The sequence below is a fragment of the Nomascus leucogenys genome, chromosome 10 (assembly GCF_006542625.1).
Source record: "Nomascus leucogenys isolate Asia chromosome 10, Asia_NLE_v1, whole genome shotgun sequence".
Lineage (NCBI taxonomy): Eukaryota > Metazoa > Chordata > Mammalia > Primates > Hylobatidae > Nomascus > Nomascus leucogenys.
In genome coordinates this window covers 91005181-91032305 of record NC_044390.1, presented here as the reverse complement: position 1 = coordinate 91032305, position 27125 = coordinate 91005181, and the positions used below count along the sequence as shown (strand labels likewise).

The 27125-nt window shown below is 44.2% G+C and overlaps 1 protein-coding gene across 2 annotated transcripts in view; it reads right to left on the bottom strand.

Annotated features, from left to right (window-relative positions):
* DNAH10 (dynein axonemal heavy chain 10) overlaps positions 1–27125 on the bottom strand; it is a 172208-nt gene that overhangs the window by 108299 nt on the left and 36784 nt on the right. For both annotated transcript variants that reach the window (XM_030821624.1, XM_003276237.3), the window contains 10 exons: positions 26556–26707; positions 24172–24336; positions 22957–23164; positions 18672–18828; positions 13999–14475; positions 13727–13885; positions 8589–8705; positions 8405–8507; positions 6926–7104; positions 813–1024 (listed from right to left, as the gene is read on the bottom strand). In XM_030821624.1, coding sequence (XP_030677484.1) covers positions 813–1024; positions 6926–7104; positions 8405–8507; positions 8589–8705; positions 13727–13885; positions 13999–14475; positions 18672–18828; positions 22957–23164; positions 24172–24336; positions 26556–26707 — 1929 coding nt within the window. The remainder of the gene's footprint in view (positions 1–812; positions 1025–6925; positions 7105–8404; positions 8508–8588; positions 8706–13726; positions 13886–13998; positions 14476–18671; positions 18829–22956; positions 23165–24171; positions 24337–26555; positions 26708–27125) is intronic.

The following is a 27125-nucleotide window of genomic DNA, read 5'->3' as shown; positions in this document are numbered from 1 at the left end:
GACTTTCTCACTAGGGAAAATGAACTCATTTGATGTTGTGGCATGACTAGATGACCACACTTTGGAAAACATGATAGAGGAATAGAGGAACACAGGAGCGGGAGCATAACTCAAAAATTAGGACTGTAACTCCTACTAATTTGTGTCTGTGTGGCGCCATCACCAAATAAACACAGACCCATGCCCCCTCTGTCCCACCCACAGGGCTGGCTATCCCATTAGTAAGGCGGCCACAAGCCACACGTGGCTACGGAGCACTCGAAACGAGGCAAGCCCAGGTTGACATAGGCTATAGATGTAAAACACACATTGCACTTTGACATATTTTTTAAGAAGAATGTAAAATATCTCATGAATAAATGCTTCATGTTGATTACATATTGAAATAATGTTTGGGATATATTGAGTTAATTAAAATGTACTATTAAAATTAATTTCACCTGTTTTTACTATTTTACTGTAGCAGCTAAAAAACTGTAAATTACATATGTGAGTCCCTTTTGATGTCTGCTGGATGGGGCTGATCAAGGCCACTTACTATATTTTTTTAAATCTTCGAGAAAAGCAACTGCAAATGCCACTTTGCACCTGCTGGGATCGTTCTTTTTTAAAAGAATCCTGTGGTTGACAGTTTTACAGACACTTTACATAGAAACAACATTATAGAACTGTGTCATGCCCATGTATAGCCCTGCGGCATTGTTGAAATTGTGTGCTTCATCATCAGACCAAAGATAATGTACTGAGGGAAACAATTTTAACTAAAAGCTCCTCCCACATTTTCACATCCGCAAACAGAGGACAAAACAAACCTGTCTCTTAGTGCCTCGTGCTTCAAGTCAAGAAGTAAAGGAATCGAGTCTTTGAATGCCTTCATTTTCGCTTCCAAGTAGTAGGCCACTGATAAGCCTCGGACTGGCCAAGGTAGCTTTCTGAGAGCCCTGAGAAAACCTTCAATTCCTTCCTGGAGAATCTGCACATTCAGGTTGATCCAAAGGGTCTGAGACCATTCTTCTTTCGCAACCTGGAAACATGCAAGAAACAGCTCCATCAACAAAGACCCCTTTGGAAATGCAACAAGGAGAGCAAGTTCTTGACTCTTAGTCACGTTCAGATATTTTAAAGTATTACCCATCTATCTACAACTACCTGAAATTCACAAACAAGGGGTTGACTACGAGGATCTAAAACAACAAGAAAAGAATTCCACTTTTTGTAAGCTTTTGCAAAAATAATGCTGTATCTGAGGATGTGTGGGATCCAGAAATACATCTTCCGTTTCTAAAGACAACAGTGAGAGGTATAAAGTAAGTAACAGGTGTTTTTTAAATCAGGGAGTTGTGTGGGTCTTACAGGATGTACTTCATTCAGGTGCTGTCATAACTTGCTTCTTTTTCCTGATAAAAGCAGCTAAGGTTACAAAATATTTACACTTTAGATCACTAGTCCAAGAATCTGTTTACAAACCATCAGGTTGAGGCTAAGAAGTGAGAATAAAACATGTTCCTACTTGATGATTGTAAAGAGAAGATTTTCTGTGTTATATTTTCCTGAGATTTAATGTAAAAATTACTTTTTTTTTGAGACAGGGTCTCGCTGCCACCCAGGCTGTAGTGCAATGGTGTGATCACAGTTCACTGCAGCCTCAACCTCCTGGCCTCAAGTGATCCTCCCATCTCAGCCTCCTGAGTAGCTGAGACTACAGACATGCACCACCAGGCCTGGATATTTTTCATTTTATTTTGCAGAGATAGGGGGTCTTGCTAGTTTGCCTAGGCTGGCCTCAAACTTCCGGGCTCAAGCAATCCTCCTGCCTTAGCCTCCCAAAGTGCTGGGATTACAGGCATGAGCCGCCACACCTGGCCTGTTTTTCTGACAGCTTTATTGAGGATTAACTGGTATATAATAAGCTGTCCATAACTAAAGGTACAATCTGCAAAGTTTTGACAGATGTGCATGCCTGTGAAAGCACCACCACAATCAAGATAGCGAACTCATTCATCACCCTCAAAAGCTGCCCCATTTCCCTGTGTCACAACCCCTCCCATCCCTCTCCTCCTGTCCCTACCCTTAGTTAACCACGGATCTGTGTTCTGCCACCATAAATTTGTTTGCATTTTCCAGGGTTTTATATGAATGGAATAATACAATATGCATTCCTCTGTATCTGGCTTCTTTCGCTCAGCATGACAATTCTGAGAGTCGCCCATGTTGTTGCGTGAATGCGCTCATAACTGGTTCAATCCTCTGCCTTGCTGAGTAGTAGTATTCCGTGGTGTGGATGAGCCACAGCTTATTTACGCATTCGCTTAATGGGTATTTGGGTTGTTTCTAGTATTGGGCTATTATCAACAATGCTGTTTATGAACGTTCATGCAGAAGTCTCTGCAAGGACCGTGCTTTCTCTTCTCTCGGGGAAACACCTTGGACTCGCTCCATTTAGGCTTCCACGGCCACACTCCATTGATACTTTCTTGTTGCAGTCACCAGTGGCCTCCGCGATGTGCAATACTGTGGTCAATCCTCCATCCTCTTCTCACTGTCTATCAGCAGCATCTGGTGCAATTGGCCAGTCCTACCTCCTGGAAACACGTTTCCAAGAGTCACACTCACCTGTTTGTTCTCCTACCACCTGGGCCACTCCTCCTCCTCCTCATCTTTCCTTTTTTAGGGACATATTCTCATGGCATTTAATGTTGGAGAGACCCAGGCTCAGACCTCCCTCCTCTCCTCCACCAACCCCACTCCCAAGTGTACCGGGCTGAATAGCGTCCCCCGAAAATGCACATCCACCCAGAACCTCACAATGAAGCCTTACTTGGAAAGAGGGTCTTTGCAGGTGTAGTTAGCGTGAGGTCATACTGGATTAGAGCAGGCCCTAAATCCAATGACCAGTGTCCGTATAAGAAGAGAAAACAGACACAGAGGCACAGAGGGAAGACAGCAATGTGACGAGGGAGGCAGAGACAGGAGCGACGCAGCCGCAAACCACGGAACACTGGAGACAGTCAAAAGCCATCAGGAGCTGGAAGAGGCAAGAAGGAGCCTCTCCTGGAGCCTCCGGAGTGAGCAGGGCCCTGTAGACACCTTGATTTTGCACTCCTGGCCTCTAGAAGTGTGAGGAGTTTTCAGCCTCCTGGTCTGTATTCGTAATCATTTGTTCTGGCAGCCCCAGGAAACAAAGGCACCAGGTGAGCCCATGTGAACTGGTGGCTCAGTACCGTCCGTACCTGGACACTCCCAATTCACACCTCCAGCTCTCCTCTGAGCTCCAGACAAATACATCCAAGTGCTGCTTCCTCGACATCACCACAGGAGCGTCCAGCAGACACCACCTCGCCCTGAATTCCTGATGTTCACCACCGCCCCCAAACCTTCTTTTCCTGGAGTCTTCCCTTAAGAGTGACTCTACCCTTCCAGCTCCTCAGGCCAAAAACCATGGAGTCTTCCCTTGTTCTCTTGCTCTCACATCCCACATCCACACCTCCAGGAGGTCCCACTGACTCTACCTGCAAACCAGATCCAGAATGCACCCATGCTTCCCAGCCTGCACTGCTGCCACCCCAGGATCCCCTGGGATTATGACGACAGTCCCCGCCCGGCCTCCCAGGAGCCACCCAGTGTGTCACTGAGACTCTTCTCAGCACACAACTTTGAAAAGCAATTGCAAGGAAAAAATAAATTTCAAGGAGTAGAAATCACGCTAGGTGATGAAATGTCCCTTAACTTCCATAGACCAGAGTAGGGTGGGTGGACCAAGCTATGTCTCAATATTGGATTTTTAAAAATGCTTATTTTGCTACAGAAAAAAAAAAACCCAGAATGAATAAGACCTAGTATTTGATAGCATGGCAGGGTGACTATAGTCAATAATAATTGTATATTTTTAAATAACTAAAGGAGCATAATTGGATTGTTTGTAACACAAAGGATAAAAGCTTGAGGGGATGGACAGCCCATTCCCCGTGATGTGATTACTACACATTGCATGCCCGTGTCAAAACATCTCATGTATCCCATACAGACACCGACTATGAACCCAGAAAAATTAAACATTTAAAAACCACTTATTTCGACACAGTGTGGTTGTTCTCAGTTCTCATGATGCCTTTCCTTTTCAAAGCTGAGGGTATGTTTTTCACTTTATGAATTTTTTGCCTGGTGCAGGCACCAGGTCTCATCACTTTCCACCCCGTCTCTGGAATCTTCTCTCCTCTCTATTCCCTCTATAATTGTCCTAAAATGCAAGCTGCCATCCCTTCTGCCAGCACTCGGGCAGTGACCTCCTAAAGGACCCCCTGCCTGCAATCCCCCGGCTGCCTCCAGAGTCCCTTCTGACGGCTTCATCTCCACCAGCCGCTTCGCACATCCCGACCCCATTTTCTGGTGCATCCATGGTTGGTAAAGCCACCAGTCTGGAGGAAAGGTTATGGACACACGACGCAACTTCAAATCTCCTGTCTCTGCTCCTGCCCAACGCTCTGCCTGGAAAGCCTTGTTCTGTACCAGGCAAAAGCCTGTTCTGGTTCAGAGCCTCACTCACAGGCCACCTCTTTAGCAGCACTCCCTGGGCCAGTGGGCCACTCTCCTTCCTCCTCTGCAATCTCAGGACTCTGTCCACCTCATTTCCAGCACACATCCTGGTGGCGTGTCTATTTGTTCACATATCGGTGTGAAGGTGAATCCTGTGTGTCAAGTGGACACTGGTGTGTCTGTGAGAGATACTGAGTGAGATGAGCGTTTGCATGGGGGACTGAGTAAAGCAGGTGGCCCTCCCCAACGTGGATGGCCTCACCCAATCCACTGCAGGCCTGAATAGAACAAAAGGCGGAGGAAGGTGGAATGCAACCTCTGTGCCTGACTGTCTTCAAGCTGGGACGTCAGTGTTCTCCTGCATTCGGACTTGGACTCAGACTAGAATCTACACCATCAGCTCTCCTGGGTCTCTAGCTTGCCAACTGCAGATCGTGGGACTTCTCAGCCTCCATAATCACAGGAGCCAATTCCTCATCATAAATCTCATAGATATAGGTATAGATTAGATAGGGATATATAGATATACATTAGATATAGATTAGAAATAGATGCATAGATTAGATACAGATAGATATAGATAAGATAATGTAATACAGACATAGATTAGATATAGATACAGGTATAGATACAGATTAGATATAGATACAGATTAGATATAGACAGATATAGATATAGATACACATATCTCCTATTGATTCTGTTTCTCAAGAACCCAGACTAACATAGTCAGTCTCCCTTGGGGGCTCAAGAAGGGCAGGAACAGGCAGACATGACTCCTTTTCTGGACCCCACACTCCAACCAGCACAGCACTGAGCTATAAAGAACTCAGTCAATAGATAAATGAATGAATAGCATGAATTTGCATGGGAAACATATACCAATGAGAGGCACCCAAATGACATGACATCTGCAACTTTCATTTTTATTTTTATTTTTTGAGACAGAGTCTCACTCTGTCACCTAGGCTGGAGTGCAGTGGCACAATCTCAGCTTACTGCAACCTCTGCCTCCTGGGTTCAAGCGATTCTTGTGCCTCAGCCTCCCAAGTAGCTGGGATCACAGGCATGTGCCACCATATCTGGCTAATTTTTGTATTTCTTAGTAGAAATGGAGTTTTGCCATGTTGGCCAGGCTAGTCTTGAACTCCTGGCCTCAAGTGATCCACCTGCCTTGCCTCCCAAAGTGCTGGGATTACAGGTGTGAGCCACTGTGCCCGGAACTTTTTTTGTATTTTTTAGTAGAAACGGGGTTTCGCCTTGTTGCCCAGGCTAGTCTCGGACTCCTGGCCTCAAGTAATCTGCCCACCTCAGCCTCCCAAAGTGCTGGGATTACAAGCATGAGCCACCACACCAGGCTGACATGGCAACTTTTAATCTCCGTTTGCAACTAAACAGTTTACCCCATGCCTTAACCAAGCCCTTGACCTCCAAAGAGAGTTTTCTTTTCTATGATGATGGTAAAATACATAAAAAATAAAATTTGTCATTTCAACCATTTTAAAATACATAATTCCAGGCTGGGTGCAATGGCTCGTGCCTGTAATCTCAGCACTTTGGGAGGCCAAGGCAGGAGGATCACTTGAGATCAGGAGTTCCAGACCAGCCTGGGTAACATAGTGAGACATTGCCTCTACTAAAAATAATAAAAGAATAGCCGGGCATGGTGGTGCACCTCTGTAGTCCCGAATGCTTCGCAGGCTGAGGCAGGAGGATCACTTCAACCCAGGAGTTTGAGGCTGCAGTGAGTTATTATCACACCACTGCACCCCAGCTTGGGTGGTAGAGCAAGACTTTGTCTCAAAAATAAAAATAAAATGTACAATTCCATGGCATCAAGTACTTTCATAATGTCAGGCAGCCACTGCCACTATCTATTTCCAGAACTTTTTTTTTTTTTGAGATGGAGTTTCGCTCTTGTCGCCCAGGCTGGAGTGCAATGGCACAATCTGGACTCACTGCAACCTCCACCTCCCAGGTTCAAGTGATTCTCCTGCCTCAGCCTCCTGAGTAGCTGGGATTACAGGCACCTGCCACTGTACCTGGCTAACTTTTGGATTTTTAGTAGAGACGGGGTTTCACCACGTTGGCCAGACTGGCCTCGAACTCCTGACCTCAGGTGATCCCCCCGCCTTGGCCTCCCAAAGTGCTGGGATTGCAGGTGTGAGCCACCGCACCCAGCCTATTTCCAGAACTTTTCCAACATCCCAAATGGAAACCCTGTGCCCATAAGCAATCACTACCCATCCCCCTTCCCTGCGGCCAAAATGAGCGTTTCCACAAAGTCGGACCCAGGCTCATTATTACGGTGGCATCAAAGTCTGCAGGGCCTAAGTAATTCCTGCATCCCCTACGGTGAGCTTGAGTCCTTCGCTTTTGGGGAGATGCTCACCTTTAGTCCTTCGTAGAGCTCGTAAATCATCCTCAGCCCACTCATTTCCTTCTGCACTTTCAGCAGCTCTGGGTACATCGTAATAGGAAGATCGAAAAGTTTCTCAGCGTTAGCCAGTTCCTGACGGCTCTTTTCATGTCTTGCCAGCTCTCTTTCATAAACACCTAAAAGCTCTACTCCTAGTAAATAAATACACCGATAAATGAATAAATACAATTTTAAGGTGTACAAAATTGAATAAGAAATCATGCATAATGTACCTCAATTATAATTTCATCCTCATAAACCAGGCGGGAAGACAAATTTAGAATCATGGCACCATTCTAACTAAAACCAAAAAACCAATGACATCTACAGTCTCCTCCAGTTAGAAAATTGTGTCTAATTCTCACAACCAGGTCATTCGGAAATGAGACTATTTTAAAGGAATCTGAGGTGGTCTATGTTGTGGTTAACATCACCATCCTTTGCCGCCCCCTTGAGAACGTCATCGTCCTACTGATAACTCCCCTACCACTCTAACTTCCCAGTTCTACGCTTCTCCCCCAATTCCAATGACCACTACCACTCTACGTCACTACATCCCTGCTCACAATCATCTGCCCAAATGCCACATTTCCCAGATGCCTTTTTTGAGCATCCTTAAATAAACGTCACCCGTTTCTTTGGAAGCCATAGCAGTCTTTGGTTTGTCTCATGGTATTTCCCAAATTCTCTTTAGAATAAGAATTTTAGGACTCGGCTCAGTGGCTCAGGCCTGTAATCCCAGCACTTTGGGAGGCTGAGGCGGGAGGATCACTTGAGGTCAGGAGTTCAAGACCAGCCTGGCCAACATGGTGAAACCCCGTTTCTACTAAAAATACAAAAATTAGCAAGGTGTGGTGGCACGCGCCTGTAGTCTCAGCTACTCAGGAGGCTGAGGCAGGAGAATCACTTGAACCCAGGAGGTGGAGGTTGCAGTGAGTTGAGATTGTGCCACTGCACTCCAGTCTGGGTGACAGAGCGAGACTCTGTTTAAAAAAAAAACAAAACAGAATTTCAGTATTTTTATCTTGTCACCATTTTAGCCTATGTGATGTGAAGGGCAGAGGACAAGCATCTGAATCCAAAGAATAAATGTAACAGGCATTAGAGAGGCAGTTGGATGGATAAGACGCTGCATTTGTAAAGGCAGTTGCTGGTGTTTAAGATTTCTGAGCTGCGGCAGAAACCTCTGTATCCCCTGCAGGAGGAGAGGCTGCTCCTTGGCACTTCTCTCAACACCTTCAGGTAGCAGGCACTCAACAATCAATGAGTCACGTTAATCTAGCTTTTTTTTTTTTATGTGACCACTAAAATGAGCCAAGAAAAAAGTATTTCAGGAAGAAATAAATATTTAAATCACGGCACAATAATCACTTGCCATAAAATTCTTAAGCAAAACATACTCAAACATTTGACACTCAGATCGCTCAGTAAGACCAACGGGAACATTCTTACCTTTATCAAGATCATCACCAACAGAACCAGGGCCTTCACTGTAAAAACGCTTTGCAAACTCCTCTATCTGAACTCTGTAGTTCATTATTTCGCCTCGAGTAATCTGAGAAAAAAGAGGTTACATTAGTTTAGCCCAAATACATTTTTCAATATCTTTACTCAGGAAGTGAAATTTAAAAGGTACCTCTGTGAAAGTTCTCTTTATGTCCCCAAGAGCATGCTCCACATTCACTGAATCATTAAACAGATTGGACCACATGCTCTCAATCTTATCAACCAGTTCTTTCTCTGCATCAGGAGGCTAATTAGGAGAAACAAAAAACACAATAAACAATAAATGATCAGCAATTTGGAATTGAAATTGATGGTCAAAGTTACCTCCCACAGACTTCTGCTTGTGGCAGCAGGAGGCTATAGGTAATTCAAACCAACTCAAAAGCTGATTGAAATATTAAGGCCAGACGTGGCCAGACTGGGATTACATGGCTCATGCCTGTAATCCAGTACTTTGGGGGGCTGAGGCAGGAGGATCCCTTGAGCTCAGGAGTTTGAGACCAGCCTGGGCAACATAGTGAGACTGCATCTCTGTAAATATAAAAAGAAAAAGAAATTTTAAAAAGAAATATTAGGCTGGGCACGGTGGCTCACGCCTATAATCCCAGCACTTTTGGAGGCCGAGGCAGGTGGATCACCTGAGGTCAGGAGTTCGAGACCAGCCTGGACAACATGGTGAAATCCATTCTCTACTAAAAATAGAAAAATTAGCCAGGCGTGGTGGCAGGAACCTGTAGTTCCAGCTACTCAGGAGGCTGAGGTGGCAGAATCACTTGAACCTGGGAGGCAGAGGTTGCAGTGAGTCGAGATCACACCACTGCACTCCAACCTGGGCGACAGAGCAAGACTCTGACTCAAAAAAATAAAGTAAAATAAAAATAAATATTAAAGTCAAATTTTATAATTAAAATAAAATCAGTATAAAATCATTTTTAAAAATTAAGAGATAGAGGCTGGGCGCGGCAGCTTGCGCCTGTAATCCCAGCACTTTGGGAGGCTGAGGCGGGCGGATCACCTGAGGTCAGGAGTTCAAGGCCAGCCTGACCAACATGGAGAAACGCTGTATCTACTAAAAATACAAAATTAGCTGGGGTGGTGACGCATGCCTGTAATCCCAGCTACTCAGGAGGCCAAGGCAAGAGAATCACTTGAACCCAGGAGGCGGAGGTTGCAGTGAGCCGAGATTGTGCCATTGCACTCCAGTCTAGGCAACAAGAGTGAAACTCCATCTCAAAAAAAAAAAAAAAAAAAAGAGAGATAGAGATATTACAGGGAGATAAGCCCTTCATAAACTAAAGCCCAGCTTCAAATCAACTTAATCTCTGATTAGAATACGGTTAGTTTATCATGCTAATGTACCCAGTTGTGGTGTCTGTTAGAAGCAAAAATAAATCTCCTCTGATGAAATATAACATCATCCAATGCCTCCAATCTTCTCTCTCCAATTTATCACATATGCTGTTAAGAACTCAATTAGAAATGCCAGCCATATAAAGACATGAAAGAACTTAAACAAAACCAAGAGATTCACAGACAACATAAACGATCATGAGACTTATAAGACACACAATTTAAAATAATTTTCATTTAATAGAGTAAAGGAAACAAAAGACAAAAACAAAATTGAGAATTTTGGTAGAGCACAGGAAATTGTTTTTAAAATGGAAATTCTAGGATGGATAATGACAACACCTGAAATTAAGAGCTCAAAGGATTGTTTAAGGAACCAGGAAAACCAGATCAGACATAAATAAATAGAAAATTAATGAACTTAAAGTTTAGGTCAAAGTATTAGAATAAACCACAGAGAGAAAAGGCAGAAATGAATGTAAAGTGTACAGGGTATTGTAGAAAGGTCCAACATATGTGGAATTGGAGTCCCAGAAGGGAAAAAAAAAAGGCAAAAACTACTAATTTTCCAAAACTAGGTAAAGACATCAGCCTGCAGATTCTGAATGGACTACAAATCTCAATCAGGAGAAAACAAAACAAAACAAAAGAACCTAGTTACATCGTATTACAACTGCTGAAAACCAAAGACTGAAAAAAAAAATCTTAAAAGCAGACCAAAAAAAAACAAAACTAGTTAGACTAGACTACCTTGAAAGGGAGCAACAAAAAGACTAACAGTCAACTTTAATCCATCAAAACAATAGAAGCCAGAAGATGATGGAATAATATCTACACATAGAAGGGATTAAAAAAACCAAAGTTGGTGTTTCCAAAAGATCAATAAACTAAGTGTTTGTAAGGAGACGGAGCAACTGAAACCCTTATTCGTGCCGTGTGGATGTCAAGGGGTGCCATCACTTTGGAAAACTAGCAGAATCTAGTAAAGCTGCACATGTGGATTCCTATAACCCAGCAACTTCAGGTCTAGGCCTATACTCAATAGAAATGCAGGCATAAGTTCCATAAGGTTGCCCTCATTTCAGATGCCAGTTGCAAGTATTAGGTGCCCAGGGTACACAGACTTCTGTCCAACCTGGCTACAAAATCAGGGGTTCCCCCACACATGTCTCCTTCACGTTTGACCATTTGCTGAAATGGCTCACAGAACCCAGAAGGACACTTTACTTACCATCACTGATTTATTATAAAAGACACAACTCAGGAACAGCCAAATGAAAGAGATGCATAAGATAAGGTATGGGGTTGGGGGGTGCACAGAGCCTCCTTGCCTTCTCTGAGCACACCACTCTCCCAGCACCTTGGTGTGGTCAACAACCTGGAAGCTCTCCAAATCCCATCATTTAGGGATGTTCATGGAGGTTTCATTATACAGGCATGACAGATTAGATCACTGGCCTTTGTTGATCTCCAATCTCCAGCCCCTCTTCCCTCCCCAAGGGTGGTGAGGATGGGCGCCTGAAAGTTCCAAACCTCTAAATAATTTATGCCTTGATCTTTCTGGCAACCAGCCCCCACGCTGAACTGTCTAGGGCTCCCAGCCACCAGTCAATTCACTTGCATACAAAAGACACTCTTATCACTCCAGAGTCCAAGGATTTGAGAAGCTGTGTGCCAGGAACCAGGGACAAAGAACAATATTGTAATAAAAGATGTTCCTGTGACCCCTATCACTCAGGAAATTACAAGTGTTTTGGAAGCTTTGCGTCAGGAACCAGGGACAATGACCAAAGACAGTCATTGGTCTTTTGTCAAAGATCAAAGAGCAACAAAATGACGTTTTGGGCCAAAAATGGATTGCATATATGACAGTATTCCCATAAGATTATAATATTGTATTTTTACTGTACCTTTTCTATGTTTAGATATGTTTAGATACACAAATACTTACTATTATATTACATTGCTTATAGCATTCAGTACAGTGCATGCTGGACAGGACTGTAGCCTAGGAGCAATAGGTTCTACGATATGGCCTAGGTGTGTAGTAGCTATGTTATCTAGATTTGTTTAAGTACATTCCATGATGTTTGCACAATTATGGAATTGCCCACTGACACATTCTCAGAACATATCCCCATTGTGTTAAATATACACAACTGTATATTTCTCTTATTGTATTAGAGTGAATCTAATAAACCACACAGCAATTACCATATTTAATGATACAGTGCCAAAAGCTTTTCCTCTGAGATCAAGAACAAGACACGGATTTCCCCTACCTCCCCTTTCATCCGACCTTGTACAGGAATTCCTAGCTAGAGTCAGAAGGTGAGAAAAAGAAACAAAATATTTAAAAATTAAAAAGAAATGAAACTGTCAATATTCACAGTTTATAAAATGGTGTGCCTAGAAAATCCAAAGTATTCTGTGGATAAATTATTAAAATTAATAATTACTGATCATAAAAAAGTAGAATGCAAATATCAATTGTCTTTCTCTGTAACAATAAAAAATAAAATAATTAAAATAAAAATTAAACATACCAATTACAAGAGCATCTAAAAATATCAAGTACCTAGGAATAAATCTAGCAAAAAATAGGTAAGGCCTCTATGGGGAAAATTATAAATCTTTACAGGGAGACATTAAAGACCTAAATAGAGAGAGAACATGTTCATGGATGGGGAAACTCACTACCACGGGATGTCCATTTGCACAGATTAAGCTGCAGGATCAATGCGATCACAATCAAAATCTCAATTGTTGCTGTTTTGTTATTTTTGTTGTTGCTGGAATTTGACATTCTGATTCATTTTGTGTGTGTGACCCATTGCACACTTAGTGCAAAATCCTTCGTTACAGTGATTCTTCTATTATTTCTGTGATGTAAACCAGGGAAGCAAAGTCTGACAAAAATCTACCTGGCTAGGCCGGGCGCGTGGTTCACGCCTGTAATCCCAGCACTTTGGGAGGCCAAGGTGGGTGGATCACGGGGTCAGGAGATCAAGACCATCCTGGCTAACAGAGTGAAACCCTGTCTCTACTAAAAATACAAACAAAATTAGGCAGGTGTGGTGGCGGGTGCCTGAAGTCCCAGCTACTTGAGAGGCTGAGGCAGGAGAACAGCATGAACCTGGAGGCAGAGCTTGCAGTGAGCCGAGATCATGCCACCGCACTCCAGCCTGGGCGACAGAGTGAGACTCCGTCTCAAAAAAAAAAAAAAAAAAAAAATCTACCTGGCTGAGGGAGAAATACAAACTAGAGAAGAGAAACAAATTGCTACGAATAAATCAGGATTTGCATGAAGTTTGTCCTTCAGCATTTCTGTTGCTTGACTGCTTCAAACGCCAGGCCCCTTGCAGCCCAGTGGTTAGGATGTGGAGCTCACAAATGCCCTTGCTGCGCAGTAGACCTGGGCCAAAAATTTGAGTTTCTTTCATCATCAGAAAAATGTACAGTACGTAAAACTTCCATACAATTTCAGGGGGAACCCAGACCCCCTAAAACTCATCCATGACTGAAAGATCCTGAGAAGCCAAATTTAACAACCCTAAACAAAGCAAAACTAATTGAATTATCTTCCACCGGTTTCTTTCATCATCTTAAATCTTTCACTCTCTTCTTATCATTTTTGCAAGAGCTCTTTATCTATTAAAGGAAATTAACACAAAAAAAGAAGAAAGGAAGAGGGAGAATGGAAATGGTATAGTTACAGATCAATCCATTTGAGCCATACAGATTGAAAAATATATTTTCATTATTCTAAGTAACTGTGGCATTGCTTTACATTTACAACGTATTAAAGTCACTTATTTGAAAACGAATCAATGGCAGTATACTTGAGAAGCATTTCTGAAAAGGGTCATTGTGGTCAATCCAATTGTTAAATGCATAAGAAAACACAAGTTGACTTACAAAGAGGTTATACATTGCCATGGTACGGTATCGCTCCTGGACGTCCCTATATCTTAGTTCCATGACTAGAGATTTACTTCTAATTTCTGCAATTGTTGCAAGGACAAACTTGAGATCTTCAAGGGTATTGGGGATCTTCCTAAGGTTTTCGGCCAGGTGCTATAACAGAAAGTACAAAGAACACTAAGCAAACACAGAAAAAACAGTAATGGCGCAAATGAAGACCCAACTTACACAAAAAGCAGTTTCAATTACACACAGCGATTGAGTACCTCCATCTCTTCATGGAGATTATAGAGCTCCTCTTTTGCTGACTCATTGAGAAGTTTTCCAAGCGAAATCACCCAGGACTTGGCATTTTCCTGCACTGTGTTTGCCAGATGCCCGAGCTGAAGTCTGATGCAATGCTCATCCTTAATTAGAGGGTGGCGCATAACCTCATAGGCTATCTTGGAATAGAACTGCAACTTTTCATCATATGCTACACAAGGAGGTTTCTTGGCAGCAAATTTCTCCATCACAATAGCTTTGTCCAATTTCCAGAGAGGTCGATACCGCTTCCATTTTTGTAGATACTTCATAAGATTGATTAGAATCCTGTGGACATTTTGGGGGATCATAACAGCTTGTTCAATTATCTGAGGGTTCAGAGAGATATCATTGTAAAAGTTTATTATAACAACTTCTTCTTCCTCCCCCTTCTGAGGGGGGCATTCTATGCAGCTGCCATTCATCCAACGAACAAAATGCTGGCAAAGTAAGAATTAGGAGAAAAGACAGTATTTTAGTATCTATTTTGCCTCCAACGTACATATTAGTATTCAGTAATAAGTCTTGCCAGTAATGGAAAATCACTTTATTATTAATAAATTATTTGAGATTCAAAAATTACCATAATCTTTTGTTCCTCTCATCAAGAGATGGAGCCTATTTCCCTTCCAGAGCGAGCCTTGTGACTTAACTTGACCAATGGAAAGGGGCGGACATGGTATTATACAAATTCAAACCAAGGATTCAAGAAAGCCCTGCAGCTTCTGCTCTCATGCTCTCAGAACCTTGCAACCACCAGCTCGAGCTGGTCTACTACACTACGAAAGGCCATACACAAGAGAACCCCAGCCCCCACCCATCAGAGCTGTGCTTGAGGTCATCAACTGCTAGACACATGAGTGAGCCCAGCCAAGACCAGAAGAACTGCTCAGCAGAACTCAGCCCACAGAACCCACAGCTAAATGATTACTGTTTTAAGCCAGTAAGTTTTGAAGTGGCTTGTTATGAAATAAAAGCCAACTACACCATGGATGAATTAAAAAAACTTTATTTCCGTATTTACAGAGGAAAAAACACACATTCAGGCAAACTGACTGCTTAGTGTCCCAGAACAAATCTGCTAATTTGACATCTCCCTGCTGTAGAGTTAAGGCTCTGTTTTTTGTTTCTTTGTTTGTTTTGTTGTTTTTTCTGAGACGGCGTTTCGCTGTGTTGCCCAGGCTGGAGTGCAGTGGCGCAGTCTCAGCTCACTGCAAGCTCTGCCTCCTGGGTTCACACCATTCTCCTGCCTCAGCCTCCCGAGTAGCTGGGACTATAGGCACCCAACCCCACGCCCGGATAATTTTTGGTATTTTTAGTAGAGATGGGGTTTCACCGTGTTAGCCAGGATGGTCTCGATCTCCTGATCTCGTGATTTGCCCACCTCGGCCCCTCCCAAAGTACTGGGATTACAGGCGTAAGCCACTGCACCCGCCTAAGGCTCTGTTTTAATCAAGCGTGAGTCATAACAGCAAACCATGGGTATGTGACACATTACTTCTCTGAACAATAGGCTCACCATCTGTAAAATGTGAATAACAACTACTATAGGTTGGTGCAAAAGTAGTTGCAGTTTTGCCAATACTTTTAATGGTAAAAACCACAGCTACTTTTGCACTGACCTAATACTTCTATTTCCAATATTACTAATAATAGTAATACTAACACTAGGCGGGGCGCGTTGGCTTGCACCTGTAATCTCAGCACTTTGGGAGGCAGAGGCAGGCAGATAACAATGTCAAGAGATCGAAACCATCCTGGTCAAAATAGTGAAAACCTGTCTCTACTAAAAATACAAAAATTAGGCCAGGCGCAGTGGCTCACGCCTGTAATCCCAGCACTTTGGGAGGCTGAGGCGGGCGGATCACGAGGTCAGGAGATTGAGACCATCCTGGCTAACATGGTGAAACCCCATCTCTACTAAAAAAAATACAAAAAATTAGCCGGGCGTGGTGGCAGGCGCCTATAGTCCCAGCTACTCCGGAGGCTGAGCCAGGAGAATGGCGTGAACCCGGAAGGCGGAGCTTGCAGTGAGCCGAGATTGCGCCACTGCACTCCAGCCTGGGCGAAAGAGCGAGACTCTATCTCAAAAAAATAAAATAAAATAAAAATACAAAAATTATCTGGGTGTGATGGCACATGCCTGTAGTCCCAGCTACTCGGGAGGCTGAGGCAGGAGAATCACTCACACCCGGGAGATAGAGGTTGCAGTGAGCCGAGATCACACCACTGCACTTCAGCCTGGCGAAAGAGCAAGACTCCATCTCAAAAAAAAAAAAGTAATACTAATATTAATAGCTAACATTTATTCAGAGCTACTGATTGCCAAACACTGCACTAAGCTATATACACGTGTTATATAATTTAATCCTCCCAACAGCACACACTAGAAGGTGAATAGTATTATCATTTCCACTTAGTAGAGGAGGTAAAATTCAGGATCTAGTTAAAACTTTGGCTCATTATTTTTTGCCATGAAATAGGAATCCTGAAAATCAAAGAGTTCAACCATATTAAGTGGCCTAGCCATGCATGTTCATTTGCCAAGATCTTTTTAATGAAATACATTTTTAACCTTATCTAAGAGAATAAGTAAAAATTACTTTCATTTAAAAGAAAAAACTTATGAAGCTAAAATAATACAGGCTTCACCAAGAGCCTCAAATCCATCTGTTAGTAAGGAGGAAAGTTAAGTTGGCATGGAATATTGTGATTAATATTCATAATATTTTATAGGCCAACTTTCCTATTTATTTACCCCTTAAAAATTGCTGTTTCCCTCACAAAGGAAACACAGCACCTATAACATATAGCACCTATAAGAGAATTTATGTAACAGAGGCTTAATAAATGTCTTAGCATGGATTATAAAACATGTACTGTTTATTCATTTTTTTTTTTTTTTTTTTTTTTTTTTTTGAGACAGAGTCTCGCCCTGTCGCCCAGGCTGGAGTGCAGTGGCGCGATCTCGGCTCACTGCAAGCTCCGCCTCCCGGGTTCACGCCATTCTCCTGCCTCAGGCTCCCAAGCAGCTGGGACCACAGGCGCCCACCACCATGCCCGGCTTTTTTTTTTTTTTTTTTTGTATTTTTAGTAGAGACGGGGTTTCATCATGTTAGCCAGGATGATCTCGATCTCCTGACCTCACGATCTGCCCGCCTCGGGCTCCCAAAGTGCTGGGATTGCAGGTGTAATCCACTGCACCCGGCCTTATTCATCAATTTTTAAGTACAGTGAAATGAAATTCCCTCTTCTGGTTTCTATACTTATTTTTATGCCCCTAAAAATGCCTGAAACATGTCTGACTTGCTGAACAAGCCAAATGAAGAGGAAGATGCCAGTGTGCTGGGGGGTGGCGCCCCATACCTACAAAGACGGCTCTATTTTCCAATTTGGGGTAAGACATAAACTTCGGGTTATCTGCCAGCAGATGTTCATTCAACAAACATTTACTGAGAACCAACTATGTGCCAGATGTTCTTGGTGCTGGGGATTCTAAAGGGAACAAAACACTCAAGGTCTGTATTCCCATGGATCTTACATTCTAGTGGCCTGATAGGATCAATACATAAATAAGCAAGGGAAAAAATAAGAAAAGGTCGGAGAGTGGTACGCAGTAGGAAGAAGATGGGATGGGGGTGACGGGAGAGAGAGGACAAGAAGGGAGAGCAGAATGTTCCAGGTGAGGGAACAGCTATGGAAATCCTTGCAAGAGGAATCCATGGTGCCCGCTGGAGGCACAACCAGGCAGCCAGTCAAGCTGCAGCATGAGGGAGCAAGATCCTCGTAGGACTGAGATCAGAAAGGCAGCCAGGGGCTAGAGCATGGCGGGGCCTCACAGACCGCAGAAAGATATTTGGATTATGTTCTAAGTGTAATTAAGTCATGGGGTGGGTGGGGGCAGTTTACACCAGGGATGACACGAAATGATATGTTGTTGTTGTTGTTGTTGTTGTTTTAGAGACACGGTCTTGCTCTGTTGCCCAGGCTGGAGTGCAGTGGTGCAACCATACCTCACTGTACCCTTGAATTCCTGGGCTCAAGCAATCCTCTGCCTCAACCTCCCAAGTAGCTAGGAACACAGCTGTGCACCACCACGCCTAGCTAATTTCTTTTACTTTTGGTAGAGATGGGGGTCTCACCATGTTGCACAGGCTGGTCTGGAACTCCTGGGCTTAAGCAATCCTCCCACCTCAGCCGCCCAAAGTGCTAGGATAACAGGCGTGAGCCACTGCACCTGGTAATTCTGACCACCTGTGGTGGAGAATGGATCGGTGGAACGTCACTGCAACAGTCCAGGAGAGGGGTGATGGCCACTTGGGATAGGAAGGTACTGGGGGGACAGGAGAGAAGAGGACAGATAGGAGGTATGTTTGGAGGACTTGCTGATGGGCTGGGCAGGGCTGGGTGAGACAAGAAGAAACAAGGATGAGTTTCTGGCTCAAGCAATTGGTTTGATGTTGGTGCCATTTCCTGAAGTGGGGAAAAATGGGGGACAACCAAATCACAAGGCAGGAAGTCAAGAATTCCACCTTGGGCTGCAGGCAGTGGCTCACGCCTATAGTCCCAGCACTTTGGGAGGCAGAGGCATCCTGAGACACCATCTGACCAAGGACGCAGGCACTTCCGCTCTTACCTTGGTGATCTCCACGCAATTCCGGACACAGTGGAAGCACATCTTGTCGATCTCATTTGTGTTGGGATGAAGGATGATCTCAGGCGCCGTCAGAATGGTTTCAGTGTAGAACAGAGGGACATTTCCAAGGATCAAAGAATTAAAAGACTGCAAGTTCCTAAGAGGGGTTGATGAGAAAGACTCAGAGAGTATTTCACTAGAGTGAAATACACCAAGCAATTGATGGAAACGATCAGGGCCACAGAAATCACAGGCACAGGCAATGGCATACTGCGAGGCTGTCCTAGACAGGCTGGAGTGAGTCTTATTTAAAATACTCTTTTTTTGTACTAAATTTATACAAATAGTTCATTTCCACTTTTGGAAAACTGAAGACCTTTTGGTTGGAAAATAGTTAAATAATAATGACTTCCAAAAGCTGCTCAACTCTGGTAAGGAAAAAGGAGCACTCACATCCCCACCCAGCCTGCCCCACCGGCTCCAGACTTTCCAGGACCAAAGTAGATGTGACACCCAGGGATGAAACTTCATCAGCCTCCAGGCCAGTCTCCCTGCTTCCCCTCCCCCTGCCCACCCCCATCCAGTAATTCACATGGCAGCCAGAGACACTATTTTAAAACATCTAGCGGGGCACAGTGGCTCACATCTGTAATCCCAGCACTTTGGGAGGCTGAGGTGGGAGGATCATTTGAGCCCAGGAGTTTGAGACCAGCCTAGGCAACACAGCAAGACCCTGTCTCTAAAATAAAAATAAATTAGCTGGGCATAGTGGCACACGCCTGTGGTCCCAGCTACTCAGGAGGCTGAGGTGCGGGGATTGCTTGAGACAGGGAGGTCAAGGCTGCAGTGAGCTGTGAACATGCCACTGCACTCCATCCTTGGTGACAGAGTAAGACCCTGTCTCAAAAAACAAAACAAAACAAAAATATCTAACTCCTCCCTCTCCCTCCTCGCTTCTGTTTCCTTCTCCCTCTCACTCCACCTCCCTCTCTCACCCTCTCCCTCACTCCTTCTCCTTTTCCCTCCCCTTCTCTCTTCTCTCTCCTCTCTCTCCACCTCTCTCTCCCTCTTCCTCTGTTCCTCTCTCCCCCTCTCCCTCTCACCCCACCTCCCTCTCTCACCCTCTCCCTCCCTCCTTCTCCTTTTCCCTCCCCTTCTCTCTTCTCTCTCTCCCCTTTCTCTCTCCCCTCTCTCCACCTCTCTCTCCCTCTTCCTCTGTTCCTCTCTCCCCCTCTCCCTCTCACCCACCTCCCTCTCTCACCCTCTCCCTCCCTCCTTCTCCTTTTCCCTCCCCTTCTCTCTTCTCTCTCTCCCCTTTCTCTCTCCCTCTCTCCACCTCTCTCCCTCTTCCTCTGTTCCTCTCTCCCCTCTCCCTCTCATCCACCTCCCTCTCTCACCCTCTCCCTCCCTCCTTCTCCTTTTCCCTCCCCTTCTCTCTTCTCTCTCTCCCCTTTCTCTCTCCCTCTCCAGGCTTCTCCCTTCCTCTCTCCCACTCCCCCCTTCCTTATCTCTCTCTCTCTCTCCCTCTCCCTTTCTCTCTACCTCTCTCTCTCAATCCCTCTCCCTGTTTCTCTCTCCCTCCCTCCCTCTCCTCCTCTTTCTCCAGCTGAAAACACTCCAGCAGCCTCCCATGGCTGTCCAGATAAAATGCAAGCTCCCTGCTGTGGCTTTCCAGGCTCCCTGTGACCTGATCCACCCCTACCAGCCTCTCCAGCTTCATCCCCTCATTCAATCTCATCTTTCCTTCTTTCTGTTTCTTCCACTGACCAAAGGCCCACCTGTGGGTCTTCACCGCAGTTTTTGGCTTCCCCAGAAAGCTCTTCCCCCTTTCAGCTCACTCCTCATCTTCAGATCTCTACTAAAATGTGGCATTTCTGTGGCCTTTCTTGACACCCAATTACAACAGCATCTCCATTCTCTCCCCAGAACACTATGCTGCTTTATTTTTTACAGAACTCATCTCTTTTATGTCTGTTTCCCTGTGTCCTGCCTTCTCTATGAGGTTAGAGAAACTGCAAGGATACAGGGCCTTGTCTGTGACCAGAGTCTAATCCAACAGCCAGCACAGGGCAGGCTTTACTAAACCTTGGATGGATGTTTGGATGGACGGATGGATGGATGGATGGATGGATGGATGGATGGATGGATGGACAGATGTGTGGATGGATGAGTGAATGAATAGATGGATGGATGGATGATGGATGGATGGATGAACAAATGAATGAATGAGTTAATAAATGGATCAAAAGAAAACATAGCAGGGCCGGGCACGGTGGCTCACGCCTGTAATTCCAGCACTTTGGGAGGCCGAGGCAGGCGGATCACGAGGTCAAGAGATCGAGACCATCCTGGCTAACACAGTGGAACTCCGTCTCTACTAAAAATACAAAAGAATTAGCTGGGCGTGGTGGTGAGTGCCTATAGTCCCAGCCACTCAGGAGGCTGAGGCAGGAGAATGGTGTGAATCCAGGAGGCGGAGGTTGCAGTGAGCCCAGATTGCGCCACTGCACTCCAGCCTGGGCAACAGAGCAAGACTCCGTCTCGAAAAAAAAAAAAAATAGCATATTAGTAAGGGAAACACTATAGGAGGTAACTCCATGTAAGGGACTGCTTTAGGAATCTAAGTTAAAAGCAGTAACAGAGAATAAATGAAATACATAGAATACAGAGTTATTTAAAGGATCAACTTAGAGAAGTTTGCCAAACTGGGTCCAGAAAACAAGAAGACCATAGGTTTTTGTTTTATTTTTCAGTGTATTATTCCAAAAGAGATTTTTAGCAGATACTTTAGCTGCGGTAAGAGATCCTAAAATCAAAGTGAGGTAAAATAAGAAAGGAAGAAGACACTAATCAGACACCATTTCAGGAAATGATACTGGAGTCGGACTGCCCAGGTTCAAATCCCAGCCCTTTCTCTTACTGGCTGTGTGGTCCCGGGCAAGTCACTTAACCTGCCAAGATTCTGTATCCTCCTCTGTAAAACAGGGATGAGAATTGGAAAGAGTCCAGCACAGAATATGGTGCAAGGTGAGCTTTCCTATGTGCTCAGATGAGACTAAAATGCGAATCATAGATACCTACACGCTTGCTGCATTTAGGCCACAAATTTGGTTCTAAGCTTCCTAGCAGCCAACATGAAAGGGAAAGCAATGAAGTCAACAATTCGCAGAGTCCGTATCGCTTAAAAACTGGACAAGAAAATGAAAGCAAAAAGTGAAAAAGAAAATTGTCAGGTGGGGTGGCCGGGCGCACTGGCTCACACCTGTAATCCCAGCACTTTGGGAGGACGAGGCGGGCGGATCACAAGGTCAGGAGATCGAGACCATCCTGGCTAACACGGTGAAACCCCGTCTCTACTAAAAATACAAAAAATTAGCCGGGCGTAGTGGCGGGAGCCTGTAGTCCCAGCTACTTGGGAAGCTGAGGCAGGAGAATGGTGTGAACCCGGGAGGCGGAGCTTGCAGTGAGCCGAGATCACGCCACTGCACTCCAGCCTGGGTGACCGAAAGAGCTAGACCCTGTCTCAAAAAAAAAAAAAAAAAAAAGAAAGAAAGAAAGAAAAGAAAAATGTGAGGCTGGGGTCAAAGAAAGAACTAGAGTCATTTCTTCTGGAGTTCCCTTCATAAGGAAGACATTGCGTGATAAAATGAACACTGGTCTTGACAATATAGACATGACGGTAACAGTGATGGATTTCACAGGCTGGTTTCCTAGAATGATCCTAAACTGTCAGCCTCACACCCCAGAACAGTCTGTGGGCCACCAACGTGAATGGGCCCAGGCACTCAGCTTCCAGCTGGTCTGGATGAGCTGCTGAGGGTGAGGCCCAGGAGGGAAGGGACAGAGTCTGGCGTGTCAGAGGCTGGCACATGCAACAGGCATTCAACACGCACAGACTGCGCTAACTAGGGGTTGACTTGAAATCAGCGAGGAATGGGCCGTGTGTCCTTCACGTCTGTCACTCTCAACATGAACAAGAGAGTCCTCTGGGATTCTGGTCAATATTGAGTGACAGCGATTCTCTGTTGCCAGCTGAACACCGGCTCACGATGGCTTTCAGACAGTTGAAGTGGGGAGAGGGATCCTTTCTCTTTTGGAATGTTGAGGGGCCTAACGAGATCATGAAGGTCATGCCTCCATTCTGTGAGTGACCTTCTGTCAGAAAGCTGTCTGACCATCCAACTGATTTTCATTCTCTACCTTGCCACCCCCTCTAACTGTCCATGTTCGTCAACTGTTTTAATCTACATGCACCATTTTAAAACATGCAACAAGATGAACTTACTTCAGGATGAGCTTTGTCAGGACCTCATAAATTTTCTTTTCCCAGTATTTGTAGTAGGAGGCCAGCTTGGGGGCCTTGCCTGTGTTGGTGTGGACGACCAGGCCCTCAACTTTGGTCAGCAGTGGTCCAATGGCAAGATACCACCGGACCATGTGGTCCACGTCTCTGGCCCTTTCTCGCTCAATGTGTTCAAAAAATTCCTTCACGCCTGGAGAGAAAGATGTCTGTTAGAGCTGTCCACGAATACAGGGAAGGACAGCACTCAAAAGGCAATCCAACCATCAGCTGTGTGTCTTAAAAAAACCAAAACCAGCCTCCAACCTCAGCCCAAAGCAGAGCATAAGTCAATATTGGAACACACGCTAAGGAACAAATAAATGACAACCAGTTACGCACATCCAGTGGCTTTTATACCTTTGGGCAATCTTGTTCTTTAATTCTTCGTTGACATATCTTGAATTCCTTGTTGACTAGTCTAAGACCACTTAAAGTATCTTTTTTTTTTTTTTTTTTTTGAGACGGAGTCTAGCTCTGTGGCCCAGGCTGGAGTGCAGTGGTGCGATCTCGGCTCACTGCAAGCTCTGCCTCCCGGGTTCACGCCATTCTCCTGCCTCAGCCTCCTGAGTAGCTGGGACTACAGGCGCCCGCCACCACGCCCGGCTAATTTTTTGTATTTTTAGTAGAGACGGGGTTTCTCCGTGTTAGCCAGGATGGTCTCGATCTCCTGACCTCGTGATCCACCCGCCTCAGCCTCCCAAAGTGCTGGGATTACAGGCGTGAGCCACCATGCCCCGCCTAAAGTATCTTTCTTTAACAAGTAAACGTGAGCCCATAAAAAAATACAACCAGCTTTACTGTTACAAAGTTATCGACAAAGTACCACAGGCTTTCACAGATGAGGTGGGAGGATCACTTGAGGCCAGGAGTCCAAGACCAGCCTGGGCAACATAGTGAGCCCATGTCTCAGAAAAAAACCAAACAAAAACAAATAAACATGAATTTGTTAAACTAAGCAATATATAAAACATGACAAAAAGTAATAGCTACCCGTGATTCTTTCAAGTAAAGGACTGAGAGCATTAGAAATGGTTTTATGCCATTCAGGGAATATACAAATATATATGTATATTTATAGATACATATATACACATGTATGTATATACAATATATTTTCTCATTAATTCCATAACTGGAGAACCCAGAAGTCAGATCTACCTGGGAGTTCTTTCTCACTTTTAGCGGCTGGATATTTAAAGAGATTTATGGCCTCTATTAATGTCAGCCTGGAAGAAATGTCATCTGTATTCTTATGAATCTGGTGCACGAGAGACTCAAATTTCCCAATGGCCTGTTTGCAACAAGTTATATAGTCACCAATACCTTTGAAGAAAGAAAGAAAGACATTTGGCTTTCAACTCTCTTTCCATATTCCTCCCCCCTGCCCAATGTCTGTGATGTTAATATTGGCATCCCTTTGCAGGAAAGACCCTGCTCATTCCAACCCCTTGGGTCTTTGGGGTAGCAAAGATCCACTTTGAACCCTAAGGGACTGGGACAAGGAGTCCTGAGCCCAGAATCAACCAAGCAATGCATCTCTTCTATTCAAACGTTAGCACAGTCCTGGCTGGAGCACCATGGGGAGAAAGGGACTATCAAGCCCAGCTGTCTCCTCACTGCTGGAGCTCTCTGAACCCTCCGCTCCGCACCACCTGCCCGCAGCCTCCTCTTGCCTGGAGCTTAGATGAACAGCAAGAACATGAACAGTAAACTCGGGCTAAGTACTTATGATCGGTCTCACTTTATAAAAATAAAAACCCCAAAACGGATCACAGACTATACTGTGAAACATGATACTATAACATTTTTAGAAACAAAACACACAGGAGAGAAAAAAACTTATGATTCTTCAACTTGACAGCAAAAGTAGAACCCATTAAAGGAAAAACTGATACAGTGGACTTCATTGAAATTTACAGTTTTTGCTCTACTAGAGGCCCTCCTACAAGAAAGAAAAGACAAGTGACAGAATGGGAGAAAATAGCTGCAAACCACACATCCAATAAAGGACAAGTATCTAGAGTATACCACGGATGCTCAAAACTCAACAGTAAAGAAAACAAACAATCTAATTAGAAAACAGGCAAAAGACATAAAAAGACGTGTTGCTGAAGAGGACATACACGTGACATATTTGTGCTTATTAGCACATGAAAAGATGCTGAACACCATTAGCCATTACAGAAGTCAAATCAGAACCATATCATTACACAGCTATCAGATGGCCAAAATTTAAAAAAAAAAAAAAAAGTGACAGCAAAACTGGCCAGGATGCAGAGAAACCGAGTCACTCATATATTGATGATGGAAATGTAAAATGGCACAGCCGCCCTGTAAGACAGCATGACAGTAAGACAAAAACAAAAACAAAAAAAGGCCACACGTGGTGGCTCATGCCTGTAATCCCAGCACTTTGAAAGGCCAAGGCAGATGGATCACTTGAGGCCAGGAGTTCAAGACCAACCTGGCCAACATGGCAAAATCCTGTCTTCACTAAAAATACAAAAGTGAGCCAGGAGTGGTGGCAGATGCCTATAATCCCAGCTACTTGGGAGGCTGAGGCAGGAGAATCGCTTGAACCCAGGAGGTGGAGGTTGCAGTGAGCCGAGATTGCACCACTGCACTCCAGCCTGGGCAACAAGAGGGAAACTCCATCTGAAAACAACAATAACAACAACCTTAAACTAAACACGCAACTACTGTGCAACTCAGCAACTGCACTCCTGGGCATTTATCCCAGAAAAAGTGAAGACTCATGTTCACACAAAACCCTGTATACAAATGTTTATAGCAGCTTTATTCATAAGAGCCAAAACCGGAAACAACCTAGTTGTCCTTCAAGAGGTGAAAGGCTGAACAAACCATGGTACACTGATACCGTGGAGTATTCTTCGAAAATCCACAGACTGTTGACACATACAACAAGGGCAGATCTTTGAAGACTTAGGCTGAGCAAGAAAAGCCAACTCAAAAAAGGGCCATGTGTTATCTCATTTACATAACACTCTGAAATGACAACATTACAGAAATTGAATAAAGAGTCATGGTTGCCAGAGATTAAGGAGAGGGCAAGGATGGGAGGGAAGTGGCCTTGACAGTACTCGCTGTGGTGTGAAAATGCTGTCTATCTCAACTGTAGCAATGTCAATGTGTTGGCTGTGATCTTCTACTTTTGCAAGAAGTTACTACTTAGGGAAAATGACTAAAGGGTACAAAGGCTCCCTCTGTCGTAATTCTTAACAACTGCATGTGAATCTATAATTACCTCCAAATTACATTTTTAATTAAAAAAAAAAAAGTTGACCTTCTTTTTGGAGAAATGTGCTTTGGGTCTGCAGAATGTGAAAATGTCACCCCTCTTATCTTCATCCCAACGACAGCCTGGAGATCAGTTCTAAGTTCCACAACGTGTATTTCTTAACCCTCAAAAATTGTTAATTGTGTCTATAAACATATGAAAATGGTAATTCAAATAAAACAACCTAAAAGAATTACTTTGCATCCCCAAGTCTAAAAGGCAATCAATAGATGAATGACGTTACCTAGTGAGTTCCAGTTCAACCTCTTATATCCCGACCTAAACACTCGGAGCAGTTCCTGGGAATGATCATTGAGAAGCACAGACTCCGCCTCATTTAACGTTCCTATGAGCATGTGATAATGATCCAACATGCGCTGTATCCCCTCTGTGTACCTGCACATGACAGAAACATCATAAACCTGGGGAGAGCACCTTTAAGCTCATCAAAAGCTTTTGCGGTCAAGAGATTACAAAAGACCGTGGTCTCAGTCAAGACCAACCTTGATCAAGAGATTTGCAGAAATTTAAAACATCACTCTTCTCATTAACTTTCTTTTTTGGAAAATATTGGTTACTTCTCATTAAAGATGTTATTTATATTACATGAAATAGGTTTACTATTGTTGATCCCTATTTTAAACTTTTCTTTTTTTTTTTTTTTTTTTGCGATGGAGTCTCGCTCTGTCGCCTAGGCTAGAGAACAGTGGCGCGATCTCGGCTCACTGCAACCTCTGCCTGCCAGGTTCAGGCAATTCTCCTGCCTCAGCCTCCCAAGTAGCTGAGACTACAGGGATGAGCCACCACGCCCAGC